General features: G+C 47.1%; 8 protein-coding genes and 1 non-coding gene across 9 annotated transcripts; 2 read left to right on the forward strand and 7 right to left on the reverse strand.

Moving 5' to 3' along the window:
• Nucleotides 1-182: 182 nt before the first annotated feature.
• AGABI2DRAFT_183881 (hypothetical protein) lies at nt 183-5,765 on the reverse strand. The gene is made up of 9 exons (XM_006459034.1): nt 5,129-5,765; nt 4,850-5,078; nt 4,304-4,801; nt 4,144-4,250; nt 2,841-4,086; nt 2,700-2,787; nt 2,293-2,483; nt 1,579-2,160; nt 183-1,465 (listed from the first exon to the last, which is right to left on the reverse strand). The coding sequence occupies exons 1-9, from the start codon at nt 5,705-5,707 to the stop codon at nt 309-311; spliced, it is 4,677 nt and encodes a 1,558-aa protein (XP_006459097.1). The 5' UTR covers nt 5,708-5,765; the 3' UTR covers nt 183-308.
• On the reverse strand, nt 5,762-5,833 carry AGABI2DRAFT_t41. The gene has a single exon. It is a non-coding gene; the product is annotated as a tRNA-Met (tRNA).
• Nucleotides 5,834-5,835: 2 nt separating this feature from the next.
• On the reverse strand, nt 5,836-6,757 carry NdufB8 (NdufB8 NADH dehydrogenase 1 beta subcomplex). The gene is made up of 3 exons (XM_006459035.1): nt 6,264-6,757; nt 5,987-6,208; nt 5,836-5,934 (listed from the first exon to the last, which is right to left on the reverse strand). Exons 1-3 carry the CDS (start codon nt 6,483-6,485, stop codon nt 5,911-5,913), a joined length of 468 nt encoding a protein of 155 aa, XP_006459098.1. The 5' UTR covers nt 6,486-6,757; the 3' UTR covers nt 5,836-5,910.
• A 2,213-nt stretch (nt 6,758-8,970) lies between these two features.
• AGABI2DRAFT_191160 (hypothetical protein) lies at nt 8,971-11,053 on the forward strand. Its single transcript, XM_006459036.1, has 7 exons — nt 8,971-9,125; nt 9,266-9,425; nt 9,525-9,585; nt 9,676-9,953; nt 10,037-10,197; nt 10,266-10,480; nt 10,556-11,053. The coding sequence occupies exons 1-7, from the start codon at nt 9,036-9,038 to the stop codon at nt 10,779-10,781; spliced, it is 1,191 nt and encodes a 396-aa protein (XP_006459099.1). The 5' UTR covers nt 8,971-9,035; the 3' UTR covers nt 10,782-11,053.
• Nucleotides 11,049-11,564, reverse strand: AGABI2DRAFT_191161 (hypothetical protein). The gene is made up of 3 exons (XM_006459037.1): nt 11,505-11,564; nt 11,301-11,429; nt 11,049-11,199 (listed from the first exon to the last, which is right to left on the reverse strand). Exons 1-3 carry the CDS (start codon nt 11,522-11,524, stop codon nt 11,064-11,066), a joined length of 285 nt encoding a protein of 94 aa, XP_006459100.1. The 5' UTR covers nt 11,525-11,564; the 3' UTR covers nt 11,049-11,063.
• A 41-nt stretch (nt 11,565-11,605) lies between these two features.
• On the reverse strand, nt 11,606-13,001 carry AGABI2DRAFT_191162 (hypothetical protein). Its single transcript, XM_006459038.1, has 5 exons — nt 12,810-13,001; nt 12,662-12,756; nt 12,486-12,606; nt 12,311-12,420; nt 11,606-12,260 (listed from the first exon to the last, which is right to left on the reverse strand). The coding sequence occupies exons 1-5, from the start codon at nt 12,903-12,905 to the stop codon at nt 12,071-12,073; spliced, it is 612 nt and encodes a 203-aa protein (XP_006459101.1). The 5' UTR covers nt 12,906-13,001; the 3' UTR covers nt 11,606-12,070.
• A 99-nt stretch (nt 13,002-13,100) lies between these two features.
• AGABI2DRAFT_191163 (peroxysomal citrate synthase) lies at nt 13,101-15,920 on the reverse strand. The gene is made up of 20 exons (XM_006459039.1): nt 15,747-15,920; nt 15,470-15,642; nt 15,403-15,415; nt 15,300-15,349; nt 15,131-15,248; nt 14,903-15,082; nt 14,780-14,848; nt 14,555-14,725; nt 14,473-14,493; nt 14,399-14,412; nt 14,304-14,349; nt 14,185-14,256; nt 14,116-14,128; nt 14,015-14,067; nt 13,856-13,960; nt 13,710-13,735; nt 13,572-13,645; nt 13,473-13,517; nt 13,323-13,420; nt 13,101-13,227 (listed from the first exon to the last, which is right to left on the reverse strand). Exons 1-20 carry the CDS (start codon nt 15,818-15,820, stop codon nt 13,170-13,172), a joined length of 1,473 nt encoding a protein of 490 aa, XP_006459102.1. The 5' UTR covers nt 15,821-15,920; the 3' UTR covers nt 13,101-13,169.
• Nucleotides 15,921-17,205: 1,285 nt separating this feature from the next.
• Nucleotides 17,206-20,059, forward strand: AGABI2DRAFT_191164 (hypothetical protein). The gene is made up of 24 exons (XM_006459040.1): nt 17,206-17,331; nt 17,388-17,413; nt 17,471-17,497; nt 17,547-17,555; nt 17,606-17,710; nt 17,759-17,796; nt 17,852-17,955; nt 18,010-18,131; nt 18,199-18,259; nt 18,318-18,518; nt 18,580-18,600; nt 18,659-18,665; nt 18,727-18,758; nt 18,812-18,868; nt 18,923-18,939; nt 18,992-19,044; nt 19,102-19,160; nt 19,213-19,240; nt 19,291-19,327; nt 19,378-19,494; nt 19,552-19,572; nt 19,624-19,680; nt 19,730-19,812; nt 19,862-20,059. Exons 1-24 carry the CDS (start codon nt 17,282-17,284, stop codon nt 19,973-19,975), a joined length of 1,446 nt encoding a protein of 481 aa, XP_006459103.1. The 5' UTR covers nt 17,206-17,281; the 3' UTR covers nt 19,976-20,059.
• Nucleotides 20,060-20,237: 178 nt separating this feature from the next.
• On the reverse strand, nt 20,238-20,798 carry AGABI2DRAFT_191165 (hypothetical protein). Its single transcript, XM_006459041.1, has 3 exons — nt 20,642-20,798; nt 20,445-20,580; nt 20,238-20,384 (listed from the first exon to the last, which is right to left on the reverse strand). The coding sequence occupies exons 1-3, from the start codon at nt 20,733-20,735 to the stop codon at nt 20,324-20,326; spliced, it is 291 nt and encodes a 96-aa protein (XP_006459104.1). The 5' UTR covers nt 20,736-20,798; the 3' UTR covers nt 20,238-20,323.
• Nucleotides 20,799-21,624: the final 826 nt, after the last annotated feature.

Raw genomic sequence — 21,624 nt, forward strand, 5'->3', positions numbered from 1 at the left:
AAGTACCCGAAAAAGAACGAACGTCAAAACGACGATTGCAAAAGGGGTCATAAAAACGCGTTATATCAAGCCAAGCTAACAAGAAAAGAAAGACAAAAAAAAAGGAGAGACTTGTAATTGAGAATAAATAACTAAGCATATAAATTCTAAAAAAGACTAATAGTAGCCCATAAGGCAATGGTATGAGACGTAGACAGGGTGTATCAAAACGAGAGTAGTATCCAAAAAAAAGGACTAGAGAGAGAGAGAGAAAAAAAGAAAAATGCAAAAGATGAATGGTCCAGAAATTCCAAACATCACATCAAAAATCAATGTTTAGGAGTAGCAGACCGTTCAGATCCTCCTTCCGCAGGTCTCGCCAACGGCGATCCCCGCATAACAGGAGAACTGTTCCTCGACGACGAATACTGACCCAACGCACCCGGAGGCAACAAACCCCCCTCCACCCCCGTAGTAGGCGAAGCAGCACCAGGCGGGAACCTCGAATCAAAATTCCCAGTCATCGTCGGCGACATCCCCATCCCCATCCCCATCCCCATCCCACCTCCCATCATCTGCGGCGGCATACCCATCATCGACATCCTCGGATCAAATCCAGGCATCGTCCCTTGTCCATTCCCATTCTCCCCACCACCACCACCACCAGCTTGAGATCCCTGATTCGAAAACGCCATCATCGCTTGTTGATATGCAGCAGCAGCAGCTTGCTGAGCCGCAAACATTTGTTGAGGATTCAACATCGAAGGATATCCCATCATAGAATTCATCCCTCCCCCAGTCATCATCGGATTCATCCCACCCCCAGTCATCATAGGATTCATCCCTCCACCCGTCATCATAGGACTCATCATCATCGGATTCATCCCCATCATCATCGGGTTCATCATCGGATTATACCCATACCCACCACCCCCACCCCCATACATAGACCCACCCTGCTGCATCTGTTCCATCTGTTGCCTCTGCTGCTCATCATACCTCCTCTGTCTATCCTCCGCCAACCTCTTCTCCCTCTCCCTCTCCGTCAACGCAGCACCCACACCCCCCTCCCTCTTCCTCTCCCGTTCATGAGCAGTAATCGCACCCAACAACCCAGTCTGCGGCGGCGGCGGCTTATTAGGAACATTAATCAAAGAAGCACCCGTCTCCCTAGCAAGCTCCTCCTGCCTCTTCGCAGACCTATCCTGTTTATCCTGTATCCCAGCAGACAACAATCCCTGAGGCGTAAAAGCCTTGGTCATAGTCTCCGCAGGCTCCAATTGCACAAACGTATCTCGCGTATTTGTCGTTTGTTCATTAGGATTCACATTTTTTCCAGGATCCAAAACTTGACTCCATAATGCATGTCTCGTCGATCCAGGATGAGGAAATTCAGATTGAGAACGAATCGGCGTTCCTTCCTCGTAATAAGTCCGTCTCGGGTCCGCCATCATATCAGGTCTCCGGGGTTGACCGACATGTTCATCTATACCTGCTCGCATCAAAAAAAAAAAAAAAAAAAAAGCACATGGTGCACAAAAAAAAAAGTTTTTCAAAGTCAGAAAATAGAGTTTTTTTTTCAAAGCACGAAATACTCACCAGAAGTTCTGAGTGGAGGAGGTTGAGGTAACGTCCGAGGGGCTCTCAACTGATTATGAGCACCCTGTCCCTCAGCCGCAAACTGTCCATACACAGAAGGCCTACCAGACGCAACATTCGGCGAATGTCCCAACGGCGACCCCCTCATCCTAGGTGGCACAACCTCAACATCCGAATCCCCATCCTCCTCTTCCTCCTCCTCCTCCTCTTCCTCTTCCTCCTCTTCATCACTACTATCATTCCAAGTCCCAGCATTTTTCGTCTTTTGTCCATTAGTTCTACCAGGTTTATGTTGAGCCGCATGATGAGCAGCCTGTTGTGCCTGAACCTTGGCTTTACGTTTAGCCGCCGACGTCGACGGTGCAAACGACGATTTAAACGGTCCCGTAGGCACCGATTCCGAAGAACCAGTCTTATTATCCCCATCTACACCGCCTCGTTGTTGTTGATGATGATGAGAAAAGCCACTCGTTTCTCCGTTACCAGAGGCTGACCCTTGTCGTGACTGGTCATCCGCAACATTGAGATAGGAAATCGCCGCCAAAACATCCTCATTCGCAGATTCCACATCCCCTTCATAATCTTTCACAAACATCGTTTTAGATTGCGCCTCATTCAAAGAACCAACCGAAACATTCATACCGACAGCACCACCAGAACTCGAACTAAAACCACGAACTTGAGGGGGAGGAAGAGGCTGTGAAGGAATAGCACCAGGAGCAGGAACAGGCATAGCGGTAGTAGGCATGTGTTGCTGTTCTTCTTCGTAGAGCTCGTCCACTTCTTCAGCGAGTTGTTGGTGAGGTGTAGAAAGACCTGTGCCGTTAAAGGCAATCCGCGAGGCTGTCTGAGCACGTGCGCCAGATGGCTTACGTCCCAAACCAGCCCGGCTTGGCAACACCGAACTTGAACCTCCCGCCGATTGTAATGGCACAGACCCACCCGCCACCGCCGCCCCCGCTAAAGAGGGCGAACTGCGATTGATTTTCAATGGTGCCACAGGCGGTGACCTCGAACGTTGCGACATTCCAGAAAACGATGTCGGTGAGGAACTCATCGGTATACGAGGACTGCCGGTATTAGGGTTGTGTACAGCCGAGCTCGTGTTTGATGAGCTGGACCTGGAAGGTTGATGTTGCCGTTCCATGAATGCCATTGGCGTTCCTTGTCGAAGCGGAGGTGATCGACCGTTATTTACGTTTGATGTGACTAATAGCGAAATGTCAACCTTTTGCCGACTTTTTTTTTAAAGGGCTTCTTACCAGGGATATTGGGAGCAGTGTTAACACTCTCAGCCGCTTTTTTATGTTCTTCCGAGTCGTCATCGCTTTCACTATCATCCTCTTCATCGCTGGACATCGGCATGGGAACTCGACGGGGCATAGCCCTCGTTCCCACCGCCGCATCACCACCACCTTCCATCCGTGATTGATGCATAAGGAATAGCGCACCAGCTTCATTCAAGAAGCTATCCTCGGGCTCATGCGTCGCCTGTGATGACATCTTCCTCGTCGATGTCGACGCACGACGAGAGGAAGGACTTGTAGTAATAGTAGCATTGACGGGCACTTCAATATGGGTAGGAGGCGACGGAGTCCTCTCCGCCTCCATTTCCGCACCAACCTCGCCAAAAGCATGATAATCACGACTATTTTTGTTCTGATCTTCTTGATGATCATGCACCGAATGTGGCGATGTCAAGATGGACATCTCATCCTCCACTGGCGTATATGGCGAACTCAAAACCGAAACACCTCCAAATGATTTCGATCTGCCCATCGTACTTGAATCTACCCCCTCAAAAGCGGCAGCTTTTTCCTTGGGTGAGGTACCGGTAGTCGGGGTAGTAGCAGCCGTATTACTAGGACTGCCCTTCTCCGTATCATTTGGAGATCCTGTTCCAGAAGGTAAATCCGTTTGCGTCGAATGTGCTCCTGATTGCGAATGAGAGTGGTTGGACGGAGGTGACGTCGTAGACGCTCTCGCCGTTGGTGACTGCGCGGATGGAAAAGGGGTAGTCGAGGACTGCTGATGTCTGAGGACTGAGCCTGCTGTTATAGAGCCACCACGCAAAGGCGGACTTGACGTGAGTGAATCACTATCACGCATAGGCCTGTCTGGGGCAGATGGATCAACTCCAGGTGATGTGATAGTGGCAGCATCTATTGACATGTTCCTACCATGTGTCATAACGCTGCCTCCCTCCGTGATAGGCGTCAACACTCTAGCTTCTTGTTCATTAAAATTCAAAGGGGGAAGTTGTGGTCCTCCCGCCGAGCCGGCCTTGCCGTTTTGATGTTGGTATGAAGGGTCGTTTGCAATAGAAAGAGGAGGAAGTGTCGGGGCCTGTTCCGTTGAAGTGCGTCTGACCGAACGTTGCCCAATTAACTGCGGTTGTTGCTGGCGCAGGCGCTCCATTAGCAATTCAAGGAGCTTGGATCGAATTGCAGAGGTGCGATCATCCCGGGGATCCAAACTCTCGCCAACTTCGCGATCGAGAAAGAGGAGCTAGGAATGTTGTGAATGAGTTATATTGCACCTGTGTCAAAAAACCAAATGACTCACATCACGTTGAGCCCCGACAGGATACGCAAACATTAAAGATTGAGTGTCGCGTGGATCCCAAGTCCAGGCATTCGGACGGCCATAAAGCTCAAAGGCATCATGGATAGCTAATGGACATCCTCCATCACTGATTCTGACCCCAAACAACACGCTAACTTACCGATCACCCACTTGAGCATCTCCGCAGCATGATTCGTTGATGTCCCTTCCAGTTCGGGCATGAATAACAGCCACCCTTCTCTGGATTTCATCGACTGGGCCAGTTCCTCATCACCTAAGAGGCCTTCCAGTTTGATTAACGTACTTCGAGTGATCAGCTCGGGACGTTCGGGATATACGGCAAATGCCTGTGTGACCTCGCGCAAAGTGAGCCACGGCTTCTTTCTCTCCCTTGGCTTGGGGCCAGCGTACATGGTGATGGTGGGTTTTGAGGGGCTGGTTGAACGAGGGGGGCTTTGATCTCGAGAAAAAAGGCTGGACATTCTTTTCTTTTTGGTCTGCACGGAGAGAGAGCCGTTAGTGCGGGGATCTAGACCGACGCCTTCGTGGCCAGCATTGACGACCATCCAGACGCGTTTCCAGTCTGTTTGACCTGCCAGTCGTATTCTGACCCATCCTTCCAACTTTCCGCGAACCAGTGTGGTCGGGAGATCGGGCCCTGCGGATGATAAGGGATTATTTTTAATGAAAGGAAGAGATAACTGACGACTAAGTGTAATTCTAATCAAATGAGCGGTATAGATTTCTTCGAGACGGGACTTTTCCCAAGATGATACCCTGAGAGCAGAAGCCCAGGAGATAAGGGCAGCCGTGGAGGGGCAGGAGAAGAGGAGGAGATTGGAACCCGCAGTGTTGAGTGTAAGAACGTTGGTATATCGTTTTGATGGCTGGGCAGGGGTTGCGGGTACGGTGACTGAACCAAGGACTTGGACAAACTGGGGCGCTGTTGAGTGAGGGATTGAACAATGAGTTAGAAACGGCGTACAGCGTCGGTGATGTTGATGTAGGTCGGAGGGACCTCTTTGCCATGTCGACTGGCCTCCTGAATTTCGGTCATATCCCAGATGCTGAGAGTGGTGCCGCCGAGCTGGGCCCAGACTTCGGTCCAGCCCTCGTCTTTGGTGGGCTTTTGGCCATCGGGCTGTCGCTCGATGCGGCGTATGAGTGGACCCGAAAAGTATATTTTGTGGGCATGGGCGACGGTGAGGGAGACGATGGAGCGGATCTCTGGATGGAAGGGTGGAGACTGGGTCGGGGGCGCCGATGTAGACGGAGATTTTGGGACGGGTTGGGGAGGGGGTTTTGGGGAGGTCGGGGGCGGGCCTGGGGCACGAGCCGGGTCAGCGGGAGGTGAAGCAGGGGGTTGTTTTTGGAGGACGGCGGGGGTATGCAAGGCGGGGTTGCTGGTGTTCTGGCGGGGATCGAGGGCTCCAGTGCCTTGTTTGTGAGCGAGAAAGGAGAAAAAGGAGGAGGACCTGGTGTGGGCAGGGTGAGCCATGGGGGGCGAAGAGTCGGGGCCAGAGGAGGGAAAGGTGAGAGAGGACTGGCGGAGGAGCGTGGGCATAATCTCTGCACACTTGGGAGTCTGTGCAGGCCAACACTTAAAAGGTGCAAAAAATAGCAGCAACTCGTTTCGATCGAGTGACCTCGGGGTTATGGGCCCCGCGCGCTACCACTGCGCCATGCTGCTTTCGATGTTATCTGCCCTTGCTGTTTCATACCCCCAATCCATTGCAGAGTATACACTACCACAACTACTGCTACGGACTATTCTACTCGCTCCGGATTTGCCTGCAGAGGTCGTCAGTCTGTGCCAGGGGCCATTATCCAGCTGCTTGCCTACCTTGATCGCCTCAACCCCGCCAAGCTCCTTTACCAGTCCATCATAGGGGAACTCCCGGGGCACTGCTGGTCGATCCGGGATCCCAAAATATTTGATATACACTCCCAACACGGCAAACCCAGCCAACGCCCCTAGAAGCTGTCGCAACGCGGATTCACCCGTCAGTCCCGCAGGTGGAATATCCGGTCCCCACATCGACAACACCTCCTCCTGCTCGTGCAACTGTGACAAAAAGGGTCAATCACGTCAACATCGCACGCAAAGAGCCCTGCCGTACAGTGTCGCCATAGTTTCTCCTCAGGAGCATATCGTCCCATTGTTTCGGAGGCAGATGCTGTCGGGACACATAGGGCAGCTGAGGATAGTTGGGCTCCGGATCTGTTGTATCGTATGACGGTCGTTCTTCATAGGTGGGTGGTCGCTGGCTAGCGTATGACCTGCTGGCGAGTGCGGCGCGTCGGGTGGCCGCCACCACAGGGCGGATAAGGGCGCTGTGCATGCTTAACAAGGGAAGCGCGGAGTTGGTTCGCCAAGTTCAGTCGCTGTTTGTCGCTGTTTTTCTCTGCTCATATTCAGGACCAGCGACCACCCGCAGTGTCCATGCCACCCATGTCCCTTACGTGCTTCTGCTTCTTCATACCCTCCCCCCATGGACGCCGAACAACCCAGCGTCGTCCGCAATGTCGAGCATGTTCTCGTAGGCCAGAGAAAGGCTAAGCGCGGCCATGGCAAGGTCCCCTACCCCGTCGCAGAATATTCCCAAGACCTCGCAAATTTGTAACCCACTTTCTTGCTAGGGGTGCCATGTTCTCATCACTGCTTTAGGGACATCTGGGATAACATGTTCTTTGAGAGCATCTGGGGCTCTCCGACTGTATACAATTTTCCTATAGCGCCCGGACTTGTCCTCGACATTGGCTGTGGCACCGGTTGGTGGGTCATGAACATGGCCCAGCGCTGGCCAGTACGTCTCTTCTCTTGTTCAATATCTGTGCTAACCTATATTATTCAAGAACACACTCTTCGTCGGCTTCGACATTCTCGAAATTCAGCCTCGCTTACGGGATTTCGAACATTTTCTCGAACTGACAGAGCGTATAAGTTGGGTTCACGGCAATTTGTATGTCCCTTCCCCACCCTTTAATTGTGCCTCGCTAAGATGATCAAGTCTGGACGATTTTCCCTTCCCAGATGACCATTTTGACTATGTACGAATCTGTCGCGCCGCCTTGGCAATTCCAGAAGACGAGGTGAGCCACTCATGTCTTGCCTGCTCGAGCTTATGTAGAACTCTCTCATCAGTGGCAGTGGTTCCTGGAGGCAAGTTTTGGCACTTTTTTATTGCCGGTGCCTTGTTCTCATCAATGTAATAGCAAGTTCGTCGTGTTATGAGACCAGGAGGACTTTTCGAGGTTAGCGTGCCTTCCGCATAATACCGCCGCGTGTTACTGATCGTTTTCAGATCATCGAGGAAGATCCAATCTTCCCTAGTCCAACTCTCCCAATCCCTATCCCGAAAATCTCCTCTATATCATCGCCTACCACTCCTAGAGAAGGATCTCAAGAAACCCTTGCTTCTTCAAGTTCAGGTTCAGGTGAAACCGTTTCCGAGGAGCGATTAAAAACAAAAAACAGGTCTCGCCTTTCTTCGTTTAGGAGTACACGTTCTCTGGGCAAGCCCCTAGAAAATAAAAAATCTCGCGCTAGGGCCTCTTCCTCGGCGACTGTGTCTTCTAACACTATTGGTTTATCAAATCATCCGCAAAATCATACGAAACTCAAAATTGCTTGGGAAAACATGCTTACGAATCGATTCATCTCGAACAAGATCCTTTCTATCCTTCCTTTTTACCTATCCACTATCTTTTCAGGTGTTGAAGTTTTTGATTTATATTCTGTGCCTTTGCCCAGTAATACACCGTTGGATCAAGACGCTGCAGAAGATGATTCGTTGTATTCAATTCCTCGTCCCTGCAACAACAACATCAACGACATCAATGCGAAAAATGGGGTGACGACGAAATGCAATTCCAATGATAATAATAATGCTGTTGTGAATTATCCTATTCAGACTGAACTTCCACGGCTTCAGGCGATGGATTTACAAGAATTGGCTGGGATGCATTTACATTATACGGTTGGGTTTATCAAGGCTTGTAAAGATGCGATTCGACAAGAGTATCGGATGTTGTTTCCTTTTGTGGAGGGTATTGTTGTTGAACAGAGTGAAAAGGCGCAGATACCTGTTATTGGGGTGGATTTTCCTTGTGGTGAAGAGAGTAAACCAGAACAATTTGAAGTGGAATGGAATGATTGGATATGGTGGGTTTCTCGATTTTTATTAAAGTCACCCTCTCACGTTTATGCAATAAATGATTAACTTATACCTTTTATTATTTAGTGACATGGAAGACCGTATGCGTTTGAGGAAACGAATGAATAGTCAAGTGGCGTGGAATGAACCGTGTAGTCCAAGGGGTGGGAAACCTGTTTGGAGACATTGGAGGAAGGCGATTGATCAGGTTTTGGCGAGGGAGGATAAGAGTGTGTTTGATTTTCCGACGGATCCGGATAATTTGTGTAGATCGGTGAAGGCTTATATGGGTTGGAAGGCGCCGGATAATATTTGTCGGTTTGGGGAATGAGGGGAAAAGTTGTGTGGTGTCGCTTTTTTGTTTTTTTTGTTGTGCATACTTTGCTTTGTTGATTTTCGTATATGCTTTGTTTTCGTTGTCGTTGCATTTTTCGTTATTTACATCTGTCAATAGACACTAATGTTGTGCTTATTCGGATCTGGAATTTAGCATTTTAGATGTTACAGAGTAAAGATATTTGAAATTTCCTTGCACACAAAGACAAGGGGTTGGTTAACACCAATTAAGACAAGGTTACCCGATATGGATATGGTTGATGGCGAAAGGGCAAAAGGGCTGGAAACAGATTGTCTCCATTATCTACTCCTCCCAATCCATCCATCTCGAGTTCCCCAAAAAAATCCCAAAGCTTCCTTTTCTCGAGCTCTTACTTAGCTTTGTCACTTCCTTTTTCAATGGCTGAAGTTGAGACCACTCCAACATCCGCTGCTGCGGATAAAAAACCCAGTGTGTCGACATTGGAGACTGATCTCACAAAATATAAAGTCAGTAAAACAAAACTAATTGGTTGTTGAAAGTAACTATGTGCATTGTGCTGACTGATTCTTCTTTTTCCTTTTCCTTCCTTTTCTTTTTCTTTCTTCCACCAACAAAACTCACTTAATTGGAGAGAAAAAAAAAATAGGTTGCAGCAGATATCGTCCGCGATGTGATCAAGAAAATCATCGAATCGACTGTCGAAGGCGCAAAACTGATCGATCTATGTGTCGAGGGTGATAAACTCCTTGAACAGGGTACTGGAGCTGTGTATAACAAACCTGTTAAAGGCGTTAAAGTGACTAAAGGTGCGGGTTTAATAGTAATTAAGATTGGACGATTGACTGATTGTACTGCGCGTTGTGCCCCATTTTTTTTTGGTTTCCTTTGAATTTTTTGTTTTATAGGAATTGCTTTTCCGACGAGTATTTCGGTTAATAATGCTGTAGCGCATTTCTCTCCGCTCGCGTGAGTTAACCTTTTTTTTTTTTACTTCGGAAGCGCATTGACTCATTACATCTCTTTTTTTTGATCTTTAATCTAATCAACTCCCACTAGCTCCGACCCCCAATCCTCTCAAACCATCTCGAAAGGCGATGTCGTCAAAATCCAACTAGGCGCTCACATCGATGGTTTCGCAGCCATCACAGCCGAAACGATCGTCGTAGGTGCATCTGTAGATAATCCTGTTACAGGACGTCAAGCAGATGTGATCAAGGCGGCGTGGACTGCAGCGGAGGTGGCGATGAGATTGGTTAAGGTTGGGAATAAGAATTGGGCTGTAACAGAGGGCGTGGCGAAGGCTGCTTCGGCTTGGGATTGTAAACCTGTTGAAGGTGTGTCTTGTGTTTTTTTTTTTTTTGTTTGGATGAGTGGTGATTTGAATTATTTTTCTGATCTTTTTGTTGTTTTCGTCAAGGCATGCTTTCGTGCCAACAAACGCAGAATGTGATTGATGGCAAGAAACGGGTCATTCTCAATCCATCGGAAGCTCAGAGAAAAGAGTTTGAAACTGCAACTTTTGCAGAGGGTGAGGTTTACGGTATTGACATCCTCATTTCTTCTGGAGAAGACGGCAAGGCAAGTTTTTTTCCATCATTTTGAAATTCAAGGCAAAAAAAAAAACCAAAATTTTAATACTGCTTTAGGCTCGTGTGGAAGAATCGAGAACAACCATCTATCAAAGAGATTCGGCTGTGACATATCAATTGAAGATGAAGAATTCGCGTATGGTGTTTACGGAAGTACAAAAGAAAGCTGGATCGTTCCCTTTTAATATCCGCATACTTGAAGATGAAAAACGTGCAAGGATGGGTCTTCAAGAAGCCGTTCAACACAGTTTAGTTAAACCCTACGAAGTTATGTGAGTCTTGGAAAATCAAAACTCTTATCACGGTATGTCGGGTCGGTGTTAATCATTTCATTCATTCTTTTTCAGTTATACTCCGAACAACACTTTCGTTGCTGGTTTCCATTTCACAATCGCACTCTTACCCGGCGGTCCGGCTTTGATAACCCACCCGCCTCACTGGTATAAACCCGAGCTTGTGAAGACGGAGAAGGAACTGGAGGACGAGGAACTTAAAGGTCTCGTGGCGAGGAATTTACGTCCGAGTAAGAAGAAGGGAAAGAAGGCTGGTGAAACGGAGGCAAAGGCCGAGTAGGCCCCTTTCAAGAGAAGCACAAATGGGGGGGAGGAAGAGGGGTGTATGTAATCGTATTACAATTGAAAATCAAGGAGTTGGGAGTACATTGGAGCAATCGTCTTTTTTTCTTACTTTCTTGTTCTTCTCCCGAAATCTCTTTGCGCTTATAGTCTCATGTATCACCATGAAACAAAATCAATGCCCCTGCCCCCTCCTCTCTCTCCCCCTTTCTTTGTCTCTACCTGCCGGATAAATTTGTTTTAAATCATCTTATCATCTCTTTTATCACCAAAAAATTATTCATGATTGAGATCGTACAGGCGGTTTTTCAGCATCCTCGCCAAAACCCTCTATCGTCCGTACAACCAAATCCACATTCTCCAGAAACGCATTCACAGTCAACCGTGCAAGTCTGACTGTAAGAGTGTCGAAGCTCCTGTTACAAAGTAAAAGTAAAACAACCAGATCTTCGAGATTAGCCAAACTCAGAAGAGATGATAGTCTCAGAGAAAGAGTTCAACTCAATACATCACGTACGCAATGAGATTATTCCCATCTACACTCAAATCGCGTTTCACGGCTTGAGGTTGTAGCTCTCTATCAACGTCGATAACTTGTTTCGCTATCAGAGCGTGCTTCGACGATGCAAATGGAACTTTGATAGTCCTGATTTTGATGAAGAAACACCGGTTTCATTTGTTCGTCGTCAACTCTTTGTGAGAGATGAGTAGTACGACCTACACGCTGTGCCATCCCGACATAATGATGATGTCGCGAGTTGTCTTGTCAAGCGAGATCTGTTGGACAGTTAATAGATGTTATGTCACACAATCCGTTGCTCCAGTAATTGATGCAATCAAAATGATATTTTCAAGAGTAGGGCATCACAGATACCCACAGTACAGCCCAAGGATACAAAATGCAATGCATCTACGGGTATCGCCACAAGAGTATAATCTACATTAAATGTAGAAGACGACAATAAGAAAGGGATATAAACAATCGACCGCATGACGGTGTGTATAACAATGAACATATGGAGTATTCAACGGTACGCCAGCCCGTCGAATAGACTGAGGATACCCGTTTGACAAGATAGATCCAAAACTTCGTCAAAGCTCGTAACCTGCGTCAACTTGGATCCTACAATACCGAACCCAAATCCACCAGAAAAGAATCTTAAGGAAAAAAATATAGGGGAATAACAGAATGAAATAGAGATCTTCGTGCCCTAGCGCGGCGGATGACAGCAAAGGATATTTCGTGGAGCGAAAAGGATAAACCTCTCGCTGAAAGTTGGGGTATCATTATAGGAGGGCGATAACACCTGCAATGGCACTCAGAACAACAGCGGGAACGCTGATGTGACGGGGGATAGAGGCAGCATTGCCGAGGCCGAATGGATCATCACCAGCATTGGCTGCACCAACCGGTGCGACACTCGGGCTAGGTTCGGCGGGGGTTCCACTAACATCCACGGTGGGAGTGACGACGAGGCTGAAGTTGACCGTTAATTTAAGTTTATATATGGTGAAAGATAGACTTACGTTGTTGCAGCTACTGGGCCTCCGTAACCAGAGGACGATGCACCGGCGCTTGAACTCGCGACACTTGAACTCGCAACGCTTGAAGCAGCTACACACTTCTTGACAGTGATCTGGGTAACCAACAATTAGTGTCCCACACCCAAGCTGAATGATGCCAAGCATAAAGGGTACGCACATCACCACTCCAACCCTCTTCACCGTTAGCGTCCTCAATGGACAATTGGACTTTCTGGCCTTCCTTGAGCTTGTCGGTCTTCATAGAGAAGAGGGTATTCTTGGTTTCACCGAGGTCCATACTAAGAAAATAAGAGTCAGGCTGATGGCAAGGGACCATTAATGGACAAAGCCCACATCGGATCACCGCACGGGTCTTCAGCAGCAACTAGGAGCATGTTGTAAGGGGGTGTGGCAGGTTCCCATGAGAAGCGAGCCTCTGAGCCTTCGCACTAAGAGACGCAGATTCAATGAAGTTAAATAGCAGGGGGGTGGAATCGCATACAGCAAAAATGTCTGGGGTGGAGACGGCAAACTCAGCAAAGACAGCGTTGATGGCGAGGCCGAAGAAGAGAGCGACAGAAAAGAATGTGTTATGCATCTCGAATATACAACAAATGAACGGGAGGAGTTATAAGGCTGGAGGAGGCTGGGGAACACGAGGAGGAGGTGGAGGGCTGATGACAAGAGCGAAAATATAAAACGGCACAAGATCCCCATCACCAAACACTCTCAAATACTTTATGACAACGAGAACAATCATCTTTCAGGGCCACTGTTGTACCCTTCTCTTCTACCCCAATTAAAGCATTCCTTTCATTGGCACAATAGATAAAGAGATAAAAGAAATACAAGGTATTCGCTACTACAGCTTCGTCAGTGGCTTATCCTTGAATGTACCTAGCATAGTCCTCTTCATGATTCTGTGAAAATTCCATCAGTAAAAACGTTTCGAATACGTCGTCATGGACACCATGGGATTTTTCCAGGATTTTATCTCTTGGAATATTGAACTCACCCGGAATGGGCAATCGGTGAAGGGGCATTCTTTATTCCGGTGACAGCGCTTCTCTCCTCAATTGGTACGTAATCACGTTTCGCCGCACCTACGAAAATCTGCGAAAAAATCAGCACTTCATCTCAGATCATACACGAGGATACGGCTCACTTGTCGAGGTCTCCAAATCTTGACACCTCCTTCCTGCAACATCATCTATAATAATGATTTATTCCTTTGATATCGGACTATGGAAGAGCATCATCCTACCTGACGCCAGTGGGCCAGCCAACCAACAACTCGTGGTACCGCAAATAACACGGGGAAGAAGTCCAATGGGAAACCTTCAGGAAAGATGTTAGCGGTTTATTTTCGTGCTATTTTCTGATTTATGAAGATGTTACATACCCATTGCACGATAAATCAGGCCGCTACAAACTCAAAGCATTAGCGTCTCACCGAAAACGCGAGGAACCGGCCCGAAAGATCCTAAACGCACCTCCTACATCTATTGTTAGCTTGGACACACAATAATTATGTGTCGAAAAACGCACCAAAAGTCCACATTGGGAGCTAACTTCCTTTTGATAAAGTACTCGTCTTTCATGGCTGCTTCATGGAGAGCCATTGCAGTCTCAAGAAGTTCGTCCTTCCCAGTGCTAAACGAAAGGATGTATGAGACCCCTGAAGCCACTCAAAGCAAGCAATCGTACATCTTGAACACTTCATCCGCTGTTTTCCGAACAATGAATGAACGTGGATCAGACTGTTCTTATTGATTAGCTGGCCTCGTGCCATGTACCTGCACGCTCACCGTTTTGTAAACGCTAAATAAAACGTGTTAAAAAAAACGCATATGTCAAGTTTACGCACGAACACTCACCGATGCCCAAACCCAGATAGAACCTTTTCACGCCTTTTCACGGCCTCGATGAAAGAAGGAACATTTTCAGGCCTAACTAATGAGCGCGATCGTCGCAAGTAGATCTTTGCGCCACTTACTTTCCAATTGATATGAGCATTCGGATAACCGCCTCGTTGGCACCACCTGCGAAATTTTTTCAGCAGCAGAAGCAAATGAAGAGCCCCTGACTTACCATGGAGGGGCCCACTAATACCCATTCATGACTGCATTAGCCATGAAAAGCTATATAGATGGTTTAATACTTACTACAGAGAAGCGCAACCCGCACTGCAGACAAGGCAATCAGATGTTATGAAAGGAGAATGAAATTTGGTACCAGCCCACTCACGCGATGGCAGAGTAAGGATCGACTAATGAACTTCCTGTCTGTAAGACCGTGGTACAAGAAGCATTGAGTTCGTGATCGGCATGTAGCAGGAACAGAACATCGAGGGCTTTCTCTAAGACCGGGTTTGGTCGATAATCCTCCTGCCCGAGGTGATCCATTTGATACAAGAATCTAGGTGCCGCGCATCAAGAGATGATCTGCTTGCCTCCTATCCGTTCTACTTACGATCCTGTGTAGCTTAACCCATGAGGAGGCGTAACGAATTCGCGACCTTGCCTGACTCGATAAGCCATTCTAGAAAACCCTCACTTAGTTCTTTGGTCCATTGGAAATACGTCGAGAACTCACGCGGCCAATGTTGTAGCTTTACCAATCAGACGGTATATTTGCTTATCCATTATGGTCAAAGATTCAGGCGTCCCTGTAGTATAGAGATTTTGACCCTCTAGCGAAGGGTTCGCTTCAGCGTAATACGAGCCCAAGTATGCAAAGGCGCTCGTCAACATGGCCATGGGATGAGCATCATACCTGACTAACAGTTAGGAAGCTCGAGAATAGATTTGCATGGATCCTTACCGGAAGGAGCGGAAAAACTCTTCGGAATCTGCATGCATTGCACTGTGGCGGTGAACTTCACTTTGGAACACATCGTGTTGTTGCTTGGTAGGAAGAACCCCGTAGATGAGGAGGTAGGCTGCAGAGGTCTTAGGACGTGATGAAATGCAGTTGAGTCTGGCGCGCATACCTGTCTCAAGATGCGAAGACTTTAGAGCAAGCTGTTCAATGGGGTACCCTCTACGGAAGTTTGTGTGAGTCTCTGATATGCGTTGCCTTATAGAACTACATACCTGTAACGCAGAACTAGAGAGGTATAAATGGGAGGTTTCTGGTAAATCAAGGAATAACAATGCTTACCGCCAGCGTCTCCATCAATGTGGGTAATCTTGCTCTTGATGACAGCAGTATTCAAGAAACCCCGATCTGCAATACGCAATCCCTTCTCCGTCTCATTCTCCTCTCTTTCGCCTGGAAGTCGTGGGGCCTTGATAGCTTTGAATGCAGTCGCAGGTACACTGTTGTCGTCGATTCTATGGAGAAATGAAGTGTCAATTCGCAGCTTTAGCCATATATTCCGGACCGGTCATCCCAAAATCAAATTCTTCTGGGAATCCACAGTAACCAGAGCACATACGGGATTGTGTACACCCTTCCGGTTCTATTATCCCTCACGGTGAGGGTCTGATTCTTTTCTTGGGAAGCGCCCATTGCGTCAAACGTGGAAAAGGTTCGTAGAAATATGGAACGTCCGAACAGCTCTAGGCGCGCCTTTGTCGCTGCAGGTAATGACGCGAAGCTAGTACAGTATCTAGGTACTTTTAACCAGACAAACTCCGGGAACCCCTGAGTATGCAAAGCGGGAAATCACATGCCGTTTCCCAACGGCCAGCGCTAAAGTCAAGCTAAAGCAGTTCATGACGTATCGGTATAACCGGCCATACTAATACCCGATGTATTTAGTATACTGATAATCATGCAGATATACGCGAGCAGATAAATCAAGCAGCTAATATTCATGAACTATAGTATTGTACTACCTTATTCAACATGGGACTTTGGGAGAGCATAAACAGGGGGGTGCATAAATGCTGGACGCGCCAGCGACACCGCCGATTTCTCACGGCTGTTCATGATCTAAAAACAGACCGGCTATCAATGGTTGGTTGGTGGCGTGAATATTGATGTTCTGAAGCAGCCAAACTGAGCGGCCTTGGGTCAAAGGCCATGGCGGCGAAAAGCAGACTCTTTCCTTTCCTTCCTTACTTCTTTTTTGACATTTTAATTCTGGCCTATACGGGATACGCTCGGCGGATATTCGGACCATATATTTCTCAAGCGTTGTCGGGAATTCTGCCTATCAGATATCCACCTTCCGTCCTTCAAAGAAACAAGTAACCAATGCAAATGAGCCCCCGGGATATTCTTATAAATGTCGCACATCAGATTTTTGTATTTTTGGAATTTCCGTTCCGCCCGATTTCTGAAAATTTCTCTCGGTCTGGATCATAAGCCGATTTCAAATTCTGTCCAAAATTTCACGGATCTGGGCCTGCAAAAAATCGCTTAAGATACTTGATAAGATCTCATATACAGAACAAGAAGTCTTCTGGGAGGTTCTCGCGTGTCGTACACGGCCAGATAAGTTAAGACTGTTATTTGGCATCCGATCCAAGTTGGTAACAGAAGACTTGAAACACCAGGGCTTTTGTAGCTTTACTGGGACCGTCTACTGATAGATTGAGTCCCCTGATTCATCTTTTTAAATCGGATCTGGCTCCCGAAAAATGGTCGACCGTGGCGTACTCCCACATGCGATCATCGTAAAGCTATTCCGGGGGCCTTGCATCCTTAGAGGCAGTCTCCTCATCCTCATAACGCCGAATGAATGGGAGCCCATCGGGATTTCAAGGTCGGACAATATCTTCTGAAATATGTACATGAATAAGAGACGAACAACAGCTTGTGAAGATCTTAAAAGGCTTTTTAGTTTGCCCGGCCAGGCCCGGAACTAAAATTAGGCCATCCATCAGTTACAAAAATTGACATGTGTTCACATGGCGCGCGAACGTGCTAGTTAGCCTCTTGAGATAGCGCTCTTACAAGTATATATTAATACGGGAATGATGCTTTCTGGCTCCCAGCTTCGCTCATCCCCAGCATAACAGGAAAATGTCGCCTCCGTTGAAGGAACGCTTGCGGAAAGTTTCGCTTATCTTTGCGTGAGTTTCACTAGATTCCATCCCTTCCTCCTCCTTGAACTTACGGCTCTCTGTAGTTGTGGAACGGCATTGTTCTCTGATGGTGAGCCCGTGGAGCCCTTCGCAGAAAGTTACATATGGTGACAGCGTTTGTGGAAAGGTTATGCCAATGGTGTTCTCTCCGACGGTGGGTCTCATTCTCGTTTCATGAAGGCAGTCCTGATTACAGAATTTAGTCAATACTCGTAAGATGGAATTTCGTCTCTATAGAGGATCGCATTCACCTTCTCGATAGTGCTCAACCGCATCTACGGTGCTGATAGAATTGATGCGAACGGCTATGGTACGACTGTGCGGAGCTTGGCGTTTGCTGGAACAGTCGTTGGAATGCTCGTTTTCGGTATGCTCATATCCCAGTTGCGGGGCATGCACTAACATTTCCTTGAAGGTTACCTGTCCGACAAGATCGGTAGAAAGTTCGGAATGGTGTGTTTTGTCATTGAATACTCAAATATTCCAGCCTCCCTATATGTTTCTACAGATGGTTGCTTCTGGCATTGTGGCACTTTTCTCTGGCCTTTCAGCTGCATCATCAGGCGCTCATGGTAGTCTTGATGGGATGTTGGCCATGTTGAGTGCAATGCGGTGAGTCCATTTCATGACCCACACAGCTGTCGGTGATTCTGAATACCGACTTAGTTTCCTTTTGGGGATTGGGATCGGTGCAGAATATCCTTGCGGTTCTGTATCCGCATCTGAACAATCTGAGCAAGACGGCATCCACAAACGTGCACAACATAGGTGGTTTGCTCTGGCGACAAGTGAGAGACAGATTTTCTTGATATCCCACGTGCGCCGAACGTGACTCACCTTTTATTCGCTTCCCAGACAGTATGATTGATTTTGGGTTTGTGATTTCTGCTTTTGTGCCTTTGGTTTTGTTCTGGATGTGAGTGAAATTTTAATCCTATATCTTGCCCAGAAAATTGATATGGAACCTGCAATAGATTTGGTGATGACCATCTCCGCGCCGTCTGGCGTCTATCTTTGGGGCTCGGTGTTGTACCTGCTTTATTGGTGTTCATCTGGCGACTTAACATGGAGGAACCCGAGCGCTTCAGGAAGGATTCGATGAAACACGTGAAAATACCGTACGGATTGGTGTTAAAGAAATATTGGCCGTCGCTTGTAACTATTTCATTCATCTGGTGCGTATTCTGACTTCAATGTAATTTTGATTAACAACGACCGATTGACTTGATTGATCAGGTTCCTTTACGACTTCATTGCGTAAGTGAGGCCAGACTAGGTTTTATGTGTTTGATAGCTGACTCAAAATCTGAAATAGATACCCTGTTTGTTGGATTTTCACTTTCGATCCCAATAATTTCAGCTAACAAGATTTTTTCCCCATAGTTCGGCATCTACTCTTCGACGATCCTTGATAAGTGAGCTTTTTCTTATAATATCTTCGTTCTGAGGCTAATGAATGGTCGTTCAGCGTGACGGGAGGCACTGATTCGCTGACTGTTATTTTTGGATGGAACGTCGTGATCAAGTATGTATTTCTTACGATACCCGGTTCATTGGTAATGACGAGTGCTTTTCACAGCTTGTTCTACATTCCAGGTTTGTCGTGGTCTCTTCTACGAATTTAACACCTCACGCAATACATCGATAGGTACCTTGGCTGGTGCTTTCGCTGTTGATTACCTAGGTCCCAAGTATTGTCTGGTATGTTTTTGACTTTATCCGCCATGTCAGAAATAGTTAACCTGATGTTGATTCTAGATTACCGGACTTGTCCTGCAAGGCACCATCGGCTTCATTATGAGTGGCCTTTATAAAAGGTAAGGCAAATAGCTCTGCACACAAAGTAAGCTCTTGACCTGGTCAAACCAGATTGACGGATCACATCGCTGCATTTGTTGTATGTGCATCTAAAATTCCTTCCTTGACCCGTCTCACTTTATTTCGAAGGTCGTGTACGGTATCTTCCTAGCCCTTGGGGAGTTCGGTATGAATGTCATCTCTCCTATAACCTCCGCATAGCTCAGTCGTATTAAGGTGCTGGAAATTGCGTGGGTCTCCTTGCAAGTAAATCTAGCCCCACCGCTGTCCGAGGCCAATTCTATGGTGTGGCTGCGGCAATTGGAAAAATCGGGGCTTTTGTTGGTACTTGGGGTAAGTGATCAATATGTAGTTCCCTCCTCGATTGCTGACAGCTGTATTTCTCTTCAGCTTTCCCTCCTATGATCGACGGTATGTTCGCACCGCTCAAAAGGTTGAGATTGAGACTTACTCTGTGAACAGCTTTTGGTGGAGCCAAATCCCTTAGGGGCAACACTGGTCCTTTCTGGGTTGGGAGTGGTAAGTATTGTTGACAGCATCTGCTTTGGTTAAGTCTGACCAGCCCAAGGCATGGCCCTTCTGAGCGCTATTGTTGCTTTCCTGTTCTTGAAGCCGGTAAATGCGGATGGAATGAACAAGATGGATCGAGAGGTAAATACATGCAAAGCCTTCTTAACCTCGCTTATCGAACACTTTACAGTTCCGTGAGTATCTGGAAGAGAATGGATTCGATACGTCGCAGATGGGCCTTCCGGACAGCGAAAGCTCTACTTCATCTTCGATTGAACATGAGAAGTACGAAGAAAAAGTGTAATTAACGTTTTATGATATATGTCAACAATTAATGTAAAAATTGGATAAGTACCGATGCACAATGTAGTACTGTTTCTAAGTGTGGTTGCTCGAGTACTCAGGGCCTCAGACTCAAGATGAGATGGAAGATTTATTGGATGACAGCGTGCAGTGCAAAAAAGGGGGGGGGGGATAACGAGGCGACCGGTAAAAATGGAAGGGGGATGGATATGCTGAGGGTTTGTGATTAGTATGGATGTAGCGATCTTCGTGCGAGCGAAGACGAAAAACATGGATAATTTGACGAGGATGTAGAACGGAAATTCATTATGCGGATATTGTTTTATCGTACAAGCAGCCAGATGTCATTTCAAGTTTGCATACTTTCGCCAGTGGCTTCCTTCGCTTTTTTAGTCTTCTCCAGTTCACTTCTGCGATAAGATGCTGGGTTAATCGCGTGCACAAGCGAATGGAAGATGTTGAAGACGCACCGAAGCTGTATACTGAAATCTTCTTCAACATCATCATCATCCCAATTATCTTCCCATAACTTATCTCCACCTGATTTCGCTGCTCCTGGTGCAGCACCTCCAAGGTGTGCTAGGTCTGTTTGTGAATCGTCCCAGTCTATGGAGCGAAAAGTATTAGCTTAATCGTCTTGAGAGTCGCAAATATTACTCGTGTTCACCTGCGACTGCGAACTCTTCGAATTCATCATCCTCTTCTAGAACACTGAGAGTTGGGTTCTCTGCTTTCTGTTCCTTTGAATCAGAAGTAGACATGGCGGATTGCTGGATAGCGGGTAAGCTGGAGGTACTGGTAAAGTCTTAAGGTCGTGAACTGACGCGTCCTGACGGGCGTGAGAATTTATCAATTAGTTTCGATCAATCAATCGACAGGACCTGAGGCGAACGTACATCATAAATGTATCACTGACATTCCCAACAACTCAATAGCAGCGTGAGTCAATCCAGGTGGTGATGGGATTCAGATTTTCCTAACGTGATATCAGACTATTTTCTCCGGCTTGGCTTCAGTCTTTGCTCCTCTGCTTCATGTTAAACAGGTTCCAGGAAGTTGGAACCCATTTCGAAGCTTTCGAAGCGCCAGATATCGTATGGAACATTTCTACCCTCTCAAATGCTCAGAGATTGTTCGTGTATATAAACCCCCCAATTCAGAAAATTTAGCCATCGAACGACCGTCGATTTACCTCCTCTTCCTGGGCTTAAAAAAAGCCAGCCGCAATTGTACCGTCAACTTGTGTAAAAAAAAAATTCTTGCTAAATGCCTAGAAAGTCCCGTATCGGTTACCTCTAAAAAGGTCGAACCGGAATATTCGAGGAATCGAGGGACTGGGGGCTCTCGTCAATTCAACGTCAACTCCCATCCGCTCAATATATGTCGTTGAATGCCTCAGCGCCTTCGCTGGAGTCACTTTTACGGCTGAACGTCGATTTTGGTCAATTATATGCCCGCGATGACTGCACTTAACAGAAAGATACATACATTTTTGACTTCGTTATTTGAAGCAGTTCTTTATCAAATCGCCCGCTTCATCACAACTTCCTCTCCTCGATTTTAGCGTGTCCTCCGTAATCGAAAGTCACAGCTGCTCTCGAAGGGGGGCGTTCCTCCAACGTATCACAGGATGGAAACAGATATGTTCAG

The sequence above is a fragment of the Agaricus bisporus genome (assembly GCF_000300575.1).
Source record: "Agaricus bisporus var. bisporus H97 unplaced genomic scaffold AGABI2scaffold_3, whole genome shotgun sequence".
NCBI classification, from domain to species: domain Eukaryota; kingdom Fungi; phylum Basidiomycota; class Agaricomycetes; order Agaricales; family Agaricaceae; genus Agaricus; species Agaricus bisporus.

Excerpts from the sequence above, each read along its gene's own strand:
- AGABI2DRAFT_183881 (XM_006459034.1), bottom strand. The coding sequence starts at position 5,707 with ATGCCCACGCTCCTCCGCCAGTCCTCTCTCACCTTTCCCTCCTCTGGC. Across the intron at positions 5,079-5,128 it reads ACATCAACATCACCGACGCT|TTTGTCCAAGTCCTTGGTTC; the intron begins GTACGCCGTTTC and ends ACAGCGCCCCAG. Across the intron at positions 4,087-4,143 it reads CTGTCGGGGCTCAACGTGAT|CTCCTCTTTCTCGATCGCGA; the intron begins GTGAGTCATTTG and ends CAACATTCCTAG.
- NdufB8 (XM_006459035.1), bottom strand. The coding sequence starts at position 6,485 with ATGCACAGCGCCCTTATCCGCCCTGTGGTGGCGGCCACCCGACGCGCC. Across the intron at positions 6,209-6,263 it reads GGAGAAACTATGGCGACACT|TTGCACGAGCAGGAGGAGGT; the intron begins GTACGGCAGGGC and ends TTTTTGTCACAG. Across the intron at positions 5,935-5,986 it reads GCGGGGTTGAGGCGATCAAG|GCAAATCCGGAGCGAGTAGA; the intron begins GTAGGCAAGCAG and ends CGACCTCTGCAG.
- AGABI2DRAFT_191160 (XM_006459036.1), top strand. The coding sequence starts at position 9,036 with ATGGCTGAAGTTGAGACCACTCCAACATCCGCTGCTGCGGATAAAAAA. Across the intron at positions 9,954-10,036 it reads GGATTGTAAACCTGTTGAAG|GCATGCTTTCGTGCCAACAA; the intron begins GTGTGTCTTGTG and ends GTTTTCGTCAAG. Across the intron at positions 10,481-10,555 it reads GTTAAACCCTACGAAGTTAT|TTATACTCCGAACAACACTT; the intron begins GTGAGTCTTGGA and ends ATTCTTTTTCAG.
- AGABI2DRAFT_191161 (XM_006459037.1), bottom strand. The coding sequence starts at position 11,524 with ATGTCGGGATGGCACAGCGT. Across the intron at positions 11,430-11,504 it reads ATGTCGGGATGGCACAGCGT|GACTATCAAAGTTCCATTTG; the intron begins GTAGGTCGTACT and ends CATCAAAATCAG. Across the intron at positions 11,200-11,300 it reads GATGGGAATAATCTCATTGC|GAGCTTCGACACTCTTACAG; the intron begins GTACGTGATGTA and ends ACTTTGTAACAG.
- AGABI2DRAFT_191162 (XM_006459038.1), bottom strand. The coding sequence starts at position 12,905 with ATGCATAACACATTCTTTTCTGTCGCTCTCTTCTTCGGCCTCGCCATC. Across the intron at positions 12,757-12,809 it reads CCACCCCAGACATTTTTGCT|TGCGAAGGCTCAGAGGCTCG; the intron begins GTATGCGATTCC and ends TGCGTCTCTTAG. Across the intron at positions 12,607-12,661 it reads GACCCGTGCGGTGATCCGAT|TATGGACCTCGGTGAAACCA; the intron begins GTGGGCTTTGTC and ends TTATTTTCTTAG.
- AGABI2DRAFT_191163 (XM_006459039.1), bottom strand. The coding sequence starts at position 15,820 with ATGGGCGCTTCCCAAGAAAAGAATCAGACCCTCACCGTGAGGGATAAT. Across the intron at positions 15,643-15,746 it reads GGAAGGGTGTACACAATCCC|AATCGACGACAACAGTGTAC; the intron begins GTATGTGCTCTG and ends ATTTCTCCATAG. Across the intron at positions 13,961-14,014 it reads GCGGATGAAGTGTTCAAGAT|CACTGGGAAGGACGAACTTC; the intron begins GTACGATTGCTT and ends CCTTTCGTTTAG.
- AGABI2DRAFT_191164 (XM_006459040.1), top strand. The coding sequence starts at position 17,282 with ATGTCGCCTCCGTTGAAGGAACGCTTGCGGAAAGTTTCGCTTATCTTT. Across the intron at positions 18,132-18,198 it reads GTGGTTTGCTCTGGCGACAA|ACAGTATGATTGATTTTGGG; the intron begins GTGAGAGACAGA and ends TTCGCTTCCCAG. Across the intron at positions 18,519-18,579 it reads GTAACTATTTCATTCATCTG|GTTCCTTTACGACTTCATTG; the intron begins GTGCGTATTCTG and ends TTGATTGATCAG.
- AGABI2DRAFT_191165 (XM_006459041.1), bottom strand. The coding sequence starts at position 20,735 with ATGTCTACTTCTGATTCAAAGGAACAGAAAGCAGAGAACCCAACTCTC. Across the intron at positions 20,581-20,641 it reads CGAAGAGTTCGCAGTCGCAG|ACTGGGACGATTCACAAACA; the intron begins GTGAACACGAGT and ends TTCGCTCCATAG. Across the intron at positions 20,385-20,444 it reads GATTTCAGTATACAGCTTCG|AAGTGAACTGGAGAAGACTA; the intron begins GTGCGTCTTCAA and ends ATCTTATCGCAG.